This window comes from Ursus americanus, chromosome 5 (genome assembly GCF_024610735.1).
Source record: "Ursus americanus isolate L20-20 chromosome 5, mUrsAme1.1.p, whole genome shotgun sequence".
Classification (NCBI taxonomy): Eukaryota; Metazoa; Chordata; class Mammalia; order Carnivora; family Ursidae; genus Ursus; species Ursus americanus.
In genome coordinates, this window is record NC_142131.1 from 33,708,363 (window position 1) to 33,723,001 (window position 14,639).

Below are 14,639 nucleotides of genomic sequence, written 5' to 3' on the forward strand. Positions count from 1 at the left end.
AACACTACCCACAGAGCTCTAAAAGTTAAGGGAAGACAGTCTTACCAGTCTGTAGCAAATCGCAAAAGCAAGGGCATAGGTATCTTTGTTGAACTTTACATCTTGGTTTTTCATCTCTATCAGTACTTCCAAAGCACCTACCAAAAGTGACAAGTGGGCAGTGTTAAATGCAACCAAATGAGTTCGGAGTCCTTGGCTCTTGATCCCCAGAGTTCTAATCTCTTCAGCACCATCTACTGAAAAGTGTATTCCAGAAGCACAATGAAAGCTATCTGTCAAAGTCATTTATCAATTAGCTACATTGCAAAAAAACCCACAAAAAAACAAACAAAAAAAAACAAGCCATACAGCAAGAACTAATATTTTAAAACCTTTTATACTTTCAAGGTAAGTAAAGTCTGGGTGTTTAGCTTAAGCCATGACATGAGATGCAATAAAGTTGTTTTTCAGACCTAAAAGAATGAAATCTCCATAATTCAGCCACTCATCACTATAAGCATCATTTTTTCATGGTTGGTCCATTGTTTTTCCTAACTGCCAAGCCTATACCAGCAAAGACAGAATTTTTCAGCAAACATAAATTCCAATACTTACTTGAATATTTGCCTTTGATAAATAACATATCCATCAAAATATTGAATGATGTGGAGTCTGAGAAGAAACCTCGTAAATGCTAATAAAAAAAAAAACAATATCAGTTTGGTTAAAAGCTGTAACTATTTAGTGAATACTTATTCTTATACTCCATCTTTTCTATCCAAGACTTATTTTTGTGTATACTTTATCCATTTGGTCCCCTGAATTCTCTAATAAATTTCTGATATACCAGGATTTATTTTTTAAAAAATTCAAACGCTGCCCACTCCTTTGTCATGCAATGGGCACACCAAACAAGAGACAAGAGGTATGGCAAGAGTTCTCTGAGTTTCAAAAATACACTGAAGAACACATTCATTAAACATGGTTCTCTTGCTTAGGAGAAAAGAAACAAGCCTGAGAGGGGTGGTTCTAGAACGTGGGTGGCAGCATATTAATATAAAATGGCAGCTGTTAAGTATGCTTGAAGACTAAGCAAGGAGAGTCTTACACAGCTATGATCCTCTTTTGCCAAATGAATAAAAAAGAGTAATTCACTTTTTGAAATAATTCACTAAACGTGGCTCTTGACATTCTTTTCTTAACATTTTTAATCTCATGACAATGCAACACATGCTATTGAAATATGTCATTAAATGCCTGCTCAAGTTTGTGCTTATTTTGAGAACCTACCATGCAGACCCTCTTCTAAGGGCTGAAAATAAAGAAATGATGAACAAGACACATAACCCTGCCCTAACTCTAGTGGGGCTTACAGTTCAGTAGAGCTTAAATTCTGGCATGGGAGACAATGAACAAGGATGTAAAACCGGAGAAAAAAGTAAAAATGTAATTTCAAGTTATCAGTAAGGGCTGTGAAGAACAATGAAGCAGGAAAAAGGGACAGAGAAGATGCTAGAAGGTCATCAGAGAAGGCTTTCTGAAAAAAGACCTCAATGAAGTAAAGGAGAGCCTCAATAATGAGAACGGAGACCACTCTAGTCTGAGGACATGGGTATGGCATGTCTTAAAAAGGGTAAGAAGGCCCAGAGTGGAATGAGCAAGGGGGATGGCAGGCAATGAGATACTACCAGGGGCATCTAAGTCATGATCAGGGGTCTGAATTCTGTTCTAAATGAGATGGGGAGTCCCTAAGGCAGCCCTGTCCACAGTGTATGCCATCTACGTGGGTTCTATATTTTCAAGTAGCTTCATTTAAAAAAGTAAAAATACATGCAACCAGTTTTAATGGTACTTAACCCACTAAATCCAAAATATAATTTCAATACGTAATCAATAAAAAAAATGAATAAAGTACTTCATTTCTTCTTTTTTATACCAAGATTTGAAATGCATCATGTATTTTACCCTTACAGCACATGTGGTTTGAACTAGCCACAGTCTGGGGGCTCCGTAGAGACACACAGCTAGTGGCTACCACACCGGCAGCACCACAGGGCTCTGGATAGGGGACACACTAAATTAAGAGTGGAAACAGGATTAGGCTTTAGGTCACTGGACTCAAATTCAGTTTATTTTGCTACTCCAGCAAACTTGGTTGTATATGAATATTTCAGACATGAATCTAAGTTTAAAAAAAAACAAAAAACAAAGTAGAATTGCATTTTCTTTCTTTTTGTTTTTTATCATTATACTCATGGCTATCATTACAGTAGAATTTTCATTTTCCTTTAATTACAACACGATTATTGAATAGTCAAACAATACAAAAATGTATACAGTAAAAAGTAAGAATTTCCTGTACTTCTACCCCCTAAAGATAAGCAGTAGGGGTTTCATTAGATTCTTGCAGATTTTTAATATATACATACCAAAAAGGAAATATGTGTATTTCTTCTTTTAGGAAAAAAACAGGTTCAAACCAATCCATATTGTTGCAAAACTACCTTTTCTCTGCTTACTAATTTTTCTAAACCATGGGTGTCCTTAAAAGAGGGGCAAGCCAAGAGTTAACAGTTCCACCGTGCACAGAACACTTTAGATGAAGAGTATAAGACAGAAAGACAACTTAGGAGGGTTCCAAAATACACGAAAGTATCTCAGATGGCCAGCCCTGGCTCCAAAACAAATGTTTCTGATCATGCATGAGTTTATCATGTCTCTAAGACCCATTTTCCTCATCTGTCAAATAGATAGAGTAACAGTATCTACCTCAGCAGGGTCTGTGGGAAACAAATCAAACAGATATAGTGCTTAAGCACAGTGCTGAGGACACAGCATTCAATAAATAATGACAAAAATAATCATTGTTATCTTTGCTTTAGGAAAAGAAAGTCAGAAGATGTGCAAGTATTCTGAAAACAGAAAAGCACTTTACAATATGGCCATCAATCAGATGTAAAAAATACAATCACAAAGGAGAAGCACATGAGAAGGTTAGGAAAGGCAATTTTAAATTGCAGCCAGCCTTAAACTATCTCCCACTAAAAGCTTCTCAAAAGAGAGGAGGTCAGTATCAGGTCATATACAAAGCAATTTGTACATACAGCTTTTCTGCAGCTGTCCTATACCTCTGTATAAAAAGACGTAGGCCGTTTCATAGCAAGGGCTCCAAGGACACCTTAAAATGCAGGTAAACACTGATTCCTTCAGCCCAGCAGCCTTGCTCTGAAAATCTAACCCAGGAATAATGTGTGTAAGAGAGATGCTTTTGCTAACATCACTAAACACACCCCATGCTCAGCACAAGGAAATCACATTGACAGGGAAAGCAATCAGGAGACGATAACCTGGTCTTTGATGAGTTCCACTGCAGATTCCTCAAGATCCAACTCATAGCACAACCTCATGAAAAGTGGTCCAAATTTATACTCTCTGAAAGTCACATTTCTGCTCTCTGCATGGTACCTGGTAATCAAAATGATTCAATGAGCCAAATGCTGGGATGCAGGGAAAAGGACAGAAAGATAATGGCATATACTCTGCTAGACATTGGAGACACAATAAAGCATGAGCTACTCTCAGTCTGGAGGGAGAAAAATACAGAAATAAGGATAATCAAAGGAATTCTGGAGTGCAGAAGTGTACCAGGCATTTAAATAAACCGGGTTTGTTAGACGCCCACATAATCATGTGAAATAAAAGAATGGAAAAAGGTACAGTCTTCCCCAGCAGCTTGTCTTTTATTAACAATCTGCTAGGACTGAGTGTTAGCATACGTCAAGGAATAACAAGGGCCTTGCATCAGCAAGCCCATTGCAATGGCATTGTCTCTGTGTGGACCTCATCTAGAGAGGAACAAATGGAAGCAGTGAAGGGATGCTATGCTCTGTCCCTCTCAAATATGACTTCTTCATATAGGATGGCAAACAACCTACGGATGTACTTTACAATTTAGACCCATCTCTGGTTTTCTCTGCTCAGGCAAAGGCATATATGAGCTAACATCAATTAACAATTAAACAAATTAAACACCATTCTGAAGTTTAGTTTTAGGAAAAGGCTAATTTCAAAGACAGTGACATCTATTATGTGGCTTGAGATTTCTACAAGCAGTCAGTCCACCAGTGAGAACTGCAGAAAGAAAATTGCTAGCATAAATTTACTTTCAATAACCAACTCTCTCTGTTTTAGACACCAAGAAGACAATCAGGTGACAAAATAAGTATCTCATGATTACATGTAAACTCATTATGTGACTAAATCACACATACCATGGGGAGAAGCTGACTTGAGAGTCAGAAAACTTTTTACCCTTCTCCTGAAATCACAAAGGAAAGTCACAATAACATTACGGACAGTGTACCCTAAACATACATATTGCCAAACAGAATGACAACATGTACTTTTTTTTCCCTAAGATTTTATTTATTTGACAGAGAGAGCAATCGAGAGAGCATTGAGTGAGAGAGAGCACAAGCAGGGAGAGGCGGGAGGGCAGAAGGAGAGGGAGAAGCAGACACCCCAGTGAGCAGGGAGCCCAACACAGGGCTTGATCCCAGGACGCCGGGATCATTACCTGAGCCACAGGCAGATGCTTAACTTACCAGGCACCTCGAGAATATGTACTCTTCAAGGTTTATTTCATAATCAAATTATAGAAGTAACAAAACATATTCACAAGTTATGAATTAAATTATATCAAAACTTCAGTTGTATACCTTAAATACACATGACTCTTAGTTGTCAATTACACCTCAATAATGCTAGAGGGAAAAAAAGAATTAAGTTATTAAAAGGCAACATAGTATAGTGATTAAGGACTTTTAGACTGATTCCGAACTGACAGTTCAAATCCCAGCTCTTTTACTAACTGTATAATGATGAGCAAATTAATTAACCACTCTTTGCCTCAATTTCTTCATCTGTAAGTGGAGATAAAAGTTCAACTCAAAAGAGTTTTTGTCAGGATTAAATGAGATGACATGCCTAGCATACAGAAAACCTCCCTATATGTCAGCTCATAAGAAATGTAAAGTATGCTGTAGAAAACACCTTTAAAAATAAAAATATTCCAAAAATAGCATTGTGAAAAATTTATGCCAGATTAAAAACAAAACAATGCAAAAACAAAAGTTTTCCCAATTTAGAGGACATTTACACTAATAAAAATGCTAGAAATTCACAGAGATAATATATTACCTCTTCTTGACAAGAAATGTTCAAATCAGAGAATCTAAAAATCTCCCTATAAACCACACAATAGCAGGCGGTCAAGACTACAGAGGGATTAAGTTCCTCCTCATTTTTGACTCAATAAAGAGCTAAAGTTCTGGCTCATTACTGTTCTTCCCCAGCAGTGGGGTGCCTGTCTCAGCAAGAGAGAGAACAGGTTGGTTAGGCCATGGACCAGCCATCTTCCATTTTCCAACTCCATAAGTAAAGGGAAGAGACAGCAACTGGGCAGAGTTATCAGCAGTTATCGAATTAACTTTGGGTAGTAAAAATAGACTGACAGTAAAACAGGCCAGAGGGTCTCAAATGATTCAACTGTGTGAAACAGAAATAGAATTAGGATGTCTAATACCGTGCGACTGTAAATTAGCATAACCCTCCTAGAAAATAATCTGACACTTTGTATCGACAAATTTTAAAAGGTTCCTATCTTCTGATCATCTCCAAACCATAAAGAGTAAGTTTTATGCATAGAGTTGCTCATCATGGCATTATTTATACTGATAAAAAATCAAATAATGCAGACATTCAACAACAGCGGCACAATTAATTAAAACACCTGACATACAACAGAATATCGTAAAGCCATTAAAATATATTCCTAAGTATATCATTTTTTTTAAAAGGTTTTATTTATTTGACAGACAGAGCACAAGCAGGAGTTGCGGCAGGCAGAGGGAGAGGGAGAAGCAGGCTCCCCACTGAGCAGAGAGCCTGACATGGGGCTTGATCCCAGGACTCTGGGATCACGACCCAAGCCAAAGGCAGACGCTTAACCGGCTGAGCCACCCAGGCGCGCCAATTCCTAAGTAGATCATTAACAAGCAAAAACATTTATGCTATAATACTAACTAGAAAACACTATCATTACATATACGATGACTATTAGACATGTGTAAATAGGGGCGCCTGGGTGGCTCAGTTGTTAAGTGTCTGCCTTCGGCTCAGGGCGTGATCCCGGAGTTCTGGGATCGAGCCCCATGTCAGGCTCTTCCGCTGGAAGCCTGCTTCTTCCTCTCCCTTCTCCCACTCCCCCTGCTTGTGTTCCCTCTCTCGCTGGCTGTCTCTCTCTGTCAAATAAATAAATACAATCTTAAAAAAAAAAAGTGTAAATAAACCCTACCAAAACCACACAATCTTTGCACATAAAAATCAGTGAGAAAATGTATAAAAATATCAACAGTGGCTGATCCATTCAGAGGTGGAAGTCTTGCTTCTCCAATGCATGTGGGTTGGCCAGGTAACTTGCCTTGACCAAGAGAATGTGACAGAAGTGAAGCTGTGCCAGTTCTGGGCAGCTTTCAAGGCCTGTAGCTTCTACTTGTGCTGGGTGCTAGTGCAGCCCAGGCTAGACTCATGAATGGTGAGATATTCCAAGGGGAGAGAAGGAAGGGCCACATGGACTCAGGCACCAGAAATATAAGTGAAGCTTCTTGGACCTTCCAGGTCAGCCTAGCCAGCAGCTGACTATGGATGAGCAAGTGTCTTTAGCTGACACCAATAAAGAACTGCCCCACTAACTGGCTTCAATTCTTGACCCACAGTAACAATAGAGAATAGACAGTAATAGGTAATAGAGAAATAATAAATAGCTGTCTTGTTAAGCCATTAAGTTCTGGCGTGCAACAAGAGACAACTGAAATATCAGAATTTATGACATATTTCTTCTACTTTTTTGGTGTTTTTCAAACTTCCAATTAATTTGGTATAATTTTGTGGTTTTTTTCTTTTTATAAATAGCATTAATTTTTTCACATTATAAAACTGATAATGCCCACTATAGACAAGTTTGAGAAATCAAAAAAGTACATATTTAGACAAAAAAAAATGTGTAATTCCCAAAGAACCACAGTTAACTTTTGGTACATACCCTTCCAGTATTCCATATAGTTCTCTCTATAAACTCCTTGTAGTTCTCTCTATAAATGTACAATATAAATGCAGGTCCGTGTATAGAAATATATGTTTCCCGAATGGTTAAAAAAAGGGGGGTGGGGTCAATGGGGTGACTGGGTGATGGACAATGGGGAGGGTATGTGTTATGGTGGGCGCTGGGTATTATGTAAGACTGATGAATCACAGACCTGTACCCCTGAAATAATACATTATATGTTAATTTAAAAAAAAAGCCATGAACTTAATTTCAGAAATGAAGCCTGTTGATTTCGGTAATGTACTTCCTGAGTAAGCAAAACCTTTGCTGGGTTTCCCAACAGCAGGCTATGATTACCTGAGAGATCCCCTGACATGGGAAACTGACAATGGATCAGAGACAATGGAACATAATAGGCATACGCCAGGAGGAGGGAGCTGAGCCAGGAGTCCACTGAAGTGATCTAAGTGAGATACGATGAGGCCTGAACTAAGACACTGGTAATGAGGACAGAGAAAAGAAAGCTAGAGATGAGAGATACCAGAAGTGGAAGCAGTGGGATTTCTTATCCTGTCAGGGAGGAGAGCAAATGAGATTAGGGGAAAGAGACTCCCCAGTGTCTGTTCTGAGTGGTCAGTGCAACAGAAAATACAACAAAAGAAGCAATTTGTATAAGTTGAACGTGAAGACCTAAGGGACACAGAAGCAGAACTCATCAGGCTGGTGATTTCTTGAGGCATGAATTCTGGTTTTCTATACTCAGTACCTGGCATATAGAAGCAATCAGTAAGTGTCTGATCAATGAATATAAATGGCTGGAGCTCAGTGCAGGCATGCGGTCAAGAGATTTGAAAGTCATCAATGCACAGGTGACAGCTGAAACCATGTTAACTGAGTAAGATTGTTCAGGCAAAAGAACAGAGTGAAGAGAGACCAAAACTGGCAGAATTCTAAAGAAATGCCTCACCTGTAAATGACATTTTTAACCAGTTCCATATCATCACGGGAGTCACACAAATGAAGCAAGGTTTTCAACTCCTCCTTGAAGATGAGTTTGTTCTGAGTCAATTTCTCTTCCATTTTTCTCAGATAGGTTGCTGGAAGAAAGCATGGTATAATGGTCATCACTCAGGCTGACTGGGACTATCAGGAATCTGACCTCAAGAAGAAGGGGAAGCTGGATCCTGGCATACCGCAAAAGGGCACTGAGAGGGGCTCATGACCACGCAGCTCCCGTCACTGGCTAGCCTCCTCTAGAACAGTGTCACAGAAGGTCTATGAAGCAAACTATCTGTGCTATAGGCCGGAGGCCCACTCAAAACTTCCTAACATACAATCTCTGGGGGGTAGGAACACAAAAATATGCAATTTTGATTACCTGGGTGATCCACACATTAAAGTTTAAGAACTAATGTCCCAGAGGCTTACCTCAAAGAACTGTACCTATAGATGACCCATTAAAAAAAAAAATGTAACCAAGATATCCAAACCATCAATTGACAGGGTACCAAGCAGGAAAAATGAAAGGAAAATGTGCACTGAAGGTGGGTTTGCTCCAGTGGTTGACCCACACAATTCAGGAATACTTCACGTCTCTTTCATTTGGTTCAATTCTACCACTCATTTCTCTTGGTCTCCCTACTCAGTTGTTAAAAAGCATGCCACAGTACTACATAATACACAGGGGGTAAAAAACCCACCCCCTAAATAGCAGCAAACACTCTCTGTTACAGAATCATATCAAGGTGATTACACTCTGTTTCCTGTCTTGTATTTGATTGACTATGGAGACAAACACCAAAAGGAAACACTGCTTCTTGGCATTAGGAAGGGACCAGATTCTCAGCAGGATGGGGGGTGAGATGCAAGGGCAGCACCAAAGAAGCAAGTGAGCTGCCAAGAAAAGTCTACAGGTTTTGCTCCGAGACCCAGAGCTTTGAAGGAAGGCTGCTTAAAGGAATGGCACAATACATATTAAAACAAAAGACTGGGAAGCTGAGGCAGACACTGTTCTCAATTTACAAGAAAAGAAGGCTCACTTGGTTTAAGTTAATGCTGTGGACCCTCCAATCTTTATTTGCAGAACCATATCATGGTTAAGGTTTTACAGATGGAAAGACCTGGACTCTGCCACTTGTATGCTATGGAGAGATGCTTGTTTGTCAGACTTGATTCCTCGTGTGTAAAGTGAGGATCATGAGAGCTACCTCATGGGGTATCCTGAGATAATGTATGTTAAACATTTAGCATAGGGCCTAGCATATAGTAACTGCCAGTAAATCATACACATTGTTCTCATTTCTCATTCCGTCACTTGTCAGATTTAAGCAAATTTATTCTATTAACTATTTCTAAATAATTTCTAATATTAAAAATTTTAATGGGATGACTTAACATCTTATACTTTTTAATAACCTTTAAGAACCCAAAATTTCAACACATGCAATTTGCATTTTAAAACAAATAATCAAGATTTAAGTGCTTGTAACACAGGGAAGGCTAAGCTATGGTTCCGGCCCTGAAAGAACTTAGTCTGTTTGAGAAAACAAGATATATTTATACAAAGCTACCTGAAAACAATGATGGAGAGGGTGACATGTGACAAACTATACTCATGATACAGAAAAAAGATACCAGGGTGGCAGAAGCAGACCAGGTCTGGTTGAAGTGGAGAAGTACCAGAGAGAAAGGAAGGGGCTGGGCAGGGTGGGGAGAAACTTAGGAGAGGGGAGCATTCTTGGTATGAGAATCAGCATGAATAATACCACAGAATGGGGCGCGGGAGGAGGTGGTGAGGGGAGAACTGTGACTAGATTAACAGCAAATTATAGTGGACTCCAGAAAGGGTAAGGTCCACTATGGAGGAGCTAGGAAGCCAGGGAGGTGTGTATACAATGTGGTGTATGACAGAGGACCACTGCGAGTTCACAATGAAGAAATGTGGATGGGATTTTATAAATATCAATCTGACCATGGAGTAAATTGACACTCATTACATTAATTGCCTTTCAGAGCATATGTACAACTGTCACAGTCTTAGAATGACTATGACAATTGGATCTAACCAGGAAATGACATGAACCCCTAATTCTGCCAACTTCACAAAGCCCCAAAAGGTAAAGGGGTAAAAAGAAGACTGAGGTCAAATCCAGACTGAGTCTCCCATACAGAAGAAGAACATATTCTCCCTCACTTTTAAAGCTTATCTTCTCATTCCAGAAGTGGTATAATGTAACAATATGATTAATGGAGAGGGAAGGAACGACTGATTTCTGGAGGGCTAGAAGCAATAAGTGTTTATTAGGTGCTCAGAAACATTTGACAGTGAGAGTAAGGAGATTTGAAAAAGTCAGTATGGACAAACTAAACTGTTATTGAAAGAGAAGAGAGTCTTGCTATGTTTACAAAGGAATTTAAAGTTCTGGAAAAAATGTGCAGGAGAGAGGGAATGAATTCCACAAGATTTCCCAGATGATGAAAGGAGTAAGACCTAGGGTGGTGATGTGTTTTCAGTTTTTTGTAATAAAAATATTCAAACATAGCCCAAAACAGAGAGAGAACATTATGTTCTCATGTGTCCATCACTCAGGCTCAACAATGACTAATATTTTGATAATAAAAAAAAATTCTTTCTTCTAGCCTATCGACTTTTTTAGCCGAGGAGAAAAACATGAAAATGCATCACAAGGGGCACGTGGGTGGCTCAGTCAGTTGAGCTTCCAACTCTTTATTTCAGCTAAGGTCATGATCTCAGGGTCATTGGATGAAGCAAGCCCCTTGGCAGGCTCCATGCTCAGCAGGGAGTTCACTTGAGATTCTCTCCTCTCCTTCTGTTCTTCCTTCCCCCTCACCCTCACCCTCTCTCAAATAAATATTTAATTAAAAAAAAAAAAAGAAAGAAAATGCATCACACATGGGACAGTTTTGTTTCACTATATTTCATTTGTGTATAGATATGTATGTGTATACTGGAGATACTATGTAAAATGTACTTTTTACTCAGAGGTACATGAAAAATGTGAAAGCCAATCATCTTCAGCAGTTCTTCTCAGACTTTACTGTGCATATTAACAGTCTGGGGCTTCAAGTTTGGCATTTCTATGAAACTCCCACTTGCTGACCCTTGATCCTTAGTCTGGGTGGCAAGGATCTAGAGAGGACTGGTTCCAACACTAATTTTAGCATTTCTCTGGGATCCTGGGAAAAGTGACAAAAGGAGAGTGATAGACTCTGCAGTAGTAGAAAGTGAGACAAAAAGTACATTTAAGGGTAGACTAGGAAATTAGGAATAATCCACATCAATTTTTTCTCAGACATCAGGTCACTGAAGCAGACGGAACAGGGATAAAGACAGGAAAAATCTGAATGACACTTCAATGAAAGAATTAACAAAATAGATTCAATTACCTTTGGAACCAGGAAGATGATACGCAACAGACACCTTCTTATGCTGAAATTCTTTTAATTTCACAATATTATCTGTAAGTAGGTATCTTTTAGCTAAAAATCAAAGAAAAAAGTAAAATTTTCATTATCTTATACTTAGCAAAAACATGAGAACTTGATTGCCTTTTTCTAATAATTGATCTTCACTTAATATAAATAATCCATCTGGACAGCTACAAATAAGTCACCTTGGGGAAAAGTAAACATCTCTAAACTACTGGAGAATTCAAATTCTCACCAAGTTTTGTTTTTGTGTGTGAAAGGAGCTAGTGATTAACTGTATGGAGATGGGTTGAGAGGAATCTGGGACATGAAAGACAAATATACATTGCCCATCTAGTTATGGGATTACAAGGGAATAAAAAAACAAACAACAAAACTAAAAGTTACTGTTTAAACGTCAAACTGGTAGATCTAGTTTCTGTTAATCTAGGTGGAAGCACATAGTGTAGCGCAAACCGCTGGAGTGTGACCATTAGAATTCCCGGTTCTGCCATTTGTAAAATCAGGAGTTAAGGCCTCTCAGAACTGGACTGTGGGTATCCTCAAGATACATCAGAAATCACCAACCACAGTTTAGTAGAAAAGGTAAGTTTGGGAAACACTTCGGATTCTTGGCTGTGCATGGAGAGGAGCCTGGTCAAAGAATCATCATTAAAGACCTCTCCGTACCGCAATTAACAGGTTACCAATAAAAATTGTTTATTTATGAGAAGGCAGTCCAGAGAAAAGCTTACAGCAGGGCTGTACTGTTGTGCTGCCTGAGTGCAAATCCCTCCTCTACCACTTTCCTTTCACCTTAGACTAATTACTTGACCTTGCTGTTTCCACCTTTGTAAATAGAGAAAAGAAGCGAACGTCTCCCACTGGGGGTTGTGAAGAGAAAAGGAATCAGTTTACGTAAAATGCATAGAGTAATACCTGACACCAAGTGTTAAGTATTTTATTATCACTCACCAGTATATTCAAATTTAATCATTTCCATAAAGTTATTAAGGGACAATTTTACAAATGAAGAAACCTGCGCAAGGTCTTTCAGACTATTAGCGGCAGAGCTGGGGCGCCAAACTCAGAGTGAAGACCTCTGCTACCCAACTGCGCAGAACAGCACACCCAAGGGGGAGAGGGATTTCCAGACAACAGCGTCACCTCTTCTGAGGGACTACTGCAGCCCCAAGGTCGAGACCCCAGCCCGGCTGTCTTTTGGTTCCCAGTCACACGGGTGTCCAGGACACCCAGGGCCAGGGCGGCACTCGCGCGCAACCAGAGAACGGAAGAGCAAGCTCGGCTGCTCCAGGCCAGTGAGTGACTGAGACACTGTTATTTCCCCCAAGCGATGCCTGCTGAGGTATTAACCTCCCTTCTTTCCCATTCCTCCCCTCCTCCACGACCAGAGGCCGCGGATACCTCCGAGAGGGCAGCGGCAGCACGTGAAGCCTGAGCCTCCCACCCCGGGATACACCGAACTCCGCAACGCCTGCAGCAGGTCGTGCTTCGGTAGCCGAATTGTAGCAGCCATGCTGTCCGGGGCCACACCAACTACGCGAGCTGGGGAGGGGGGCGGAGCGTCGGCCTGTGACCCCACCCCTTCCTCTGCCCGCAATCCCCGGACGTTCTTCCTCTTGGTATGCTCCAAGATGGCAGCACCCATAGTGAGGCGCTGGTTTCTTCTGGCGCGGAAAGTGCCTCTACCTCCGCTCTTCCTGGCAGGTTGGTGGCTGTTCTGCTTTTGTGAGGCTACTTCTTTAGGCACCTGAGAACTCTTCCTTAAGTGAAGGGAGCTGTGGGCTTTCAAGAGGACAGGAAATGCTTCTGGGATCTAGTTGCTAGAGAAACTATTTGGAGCGTTGGGTAGCACAGAAAGTATGGCCTCTGACCGTCTCCTTAAACAAAATATGCCTGTCCCTCCAGAGGTTGCAGAGTAGATGAAGTTATGACATGAGGTTTTTTCCATCTGATTTGCAGGGTTTGTGTGTTGGGGTGGTTGTCTCTTTGCTGACCGTGAAGAGCCCAAATGTGCCCACTTCAGAGCTAGGAAGTTTTCCTCCCTGCTTAAGTGTCTTTGGAGGGGCGTACTAAGCCTACTCCTTACCACCTCACAATTGGAGACCTTTGGTCTCCACTTGGTATAAGAATTTCAGTACTAATTTCTCATTATCTTATGACCCGGGGCACAACTTTTGAGTGACCTTTCTATGCCACAGTTTTCCACGTGTAGAGCCAATAGGTACTTCAAAAGTGTAGTTGACCCTTGAACTACTCAGAGGTTGGGGCATGATCCCAGGCAGTTGAAAAATTGTGTTAACTCCCGCCAGACTTAAGCCTACTATTGACCTTACCCGCAACAAACAGTCCATTAACACTTATTTTTTATGTTTTATGCAATTGTATAGTGTATTCTCACAATATAGTGAGCTACAGAAAATGTTATTAAAATTTTAAGGGAAATTAGGTTTAGAGGACTATACTGTATTTATTGAAAAAAAATCTGTGTAAGTGGACCCATGCAGTTCAAAGTGGTATTATTTCAAGGATCAGCTGTACTTGGATATTTGAGTAAACGGTACCTCACTCAAAACATTTTTAATGGATCTGCCGACAAAGACATGAGAAAAAGTTGACATTTATACGAGCTAACTCCTGATAGGTGTATGATTATATGACTCAAATGCAGTAATCACAATTCATGTTTCCAGTGCCTGTTATCTTCTCTTTCCAACATACCTCCTCTAGCTCCTATTAAAAACCAGCGCTTATGCTGTTGTCCACAGTTCTTTAGGAACAGCTATTAAATACCAATGGGAAACCTCATTGTTGGCCACCGGGTTTTCTGAGGATTAACTGGTTCACCTAGCAGGTGAAAATGTTTAGTGCCACACATTAGGTAAAGCGGTATGTACAGTACTTGGCGTCTCAGTAAGAATTAGCTTCTGTACCGGTCGGCTAGTATGCTTAATTATGGCTCTTAGTAAATGCTTTTCAATTTACACAAGACCTTGAATTGTGTATCAGGGAGACTGCCATGGTTGCATAGTGTTTGAGGCAATTATTCTAACAAGGGAATGGATATTAGATAAGGGTGAATTGAGAAAATTTTCAGTTGGCATTT

General features: G+C 40.1%; 2 protein-coding genes across 5 annotated transcripts in view; one reads left to right on the forward strand and one right to left on the reverse strand.

The window, feature by feature from the left end:
- Positions 1–13,070, reverse strand: part of PTCD2 (pentatricopeptide repeat domain 2) — a 55,354-nt gene extending 42,284 nt beyond the window's left edge. For all 4 annotated transcript variants that reach the window (XR_006781860.2, XM_045809783.2, XM_087862087.1 and 1 more), the window contains exons 1-6: positions 12,938–13,070; positions 11,492–11,584; positions 8,052–8,181; positions 3,327–3,444; positions 595–673; positions 46–137 (exon numbers count right to left, since the gene is read on the reverse strand). Coding sequence is in view for 3 of the 4 variants with exons in the window: in XM_045809783.2 (XP_045665739.1) it covers positions 46–137; positions 595–673; positions 3,327–3,444; positions 8,052–8,181; positions 11,492–11,584; positions 12,938–13,049 (624 nt within the window). In the remaining variant the exon portion in view is untranslated. The remainder of the gene's footprint in view (positions 1–45; positions 138–594; positions 674–3,326; positions 3,445–8,051; positions 8,182–11,491; positions 11,585–12,937) is intronic.
- MRPS27 (mitochondrial ribosomal protein S27) overlaps positions 13,048–14,639 on the forward strand; it is an 88,215-nt gene continuing 86,623 nt past the window's right edge. The window contains exon 1 of the mRNA XM_045809781.2: positions 13,048–13,240. Coding sequence (XP_045665737.2) covers positions 13,048–13,240 — 193 coding nt within the window. The remainder of the gene's footprint in view (positions 13,241–14,639) is intronic.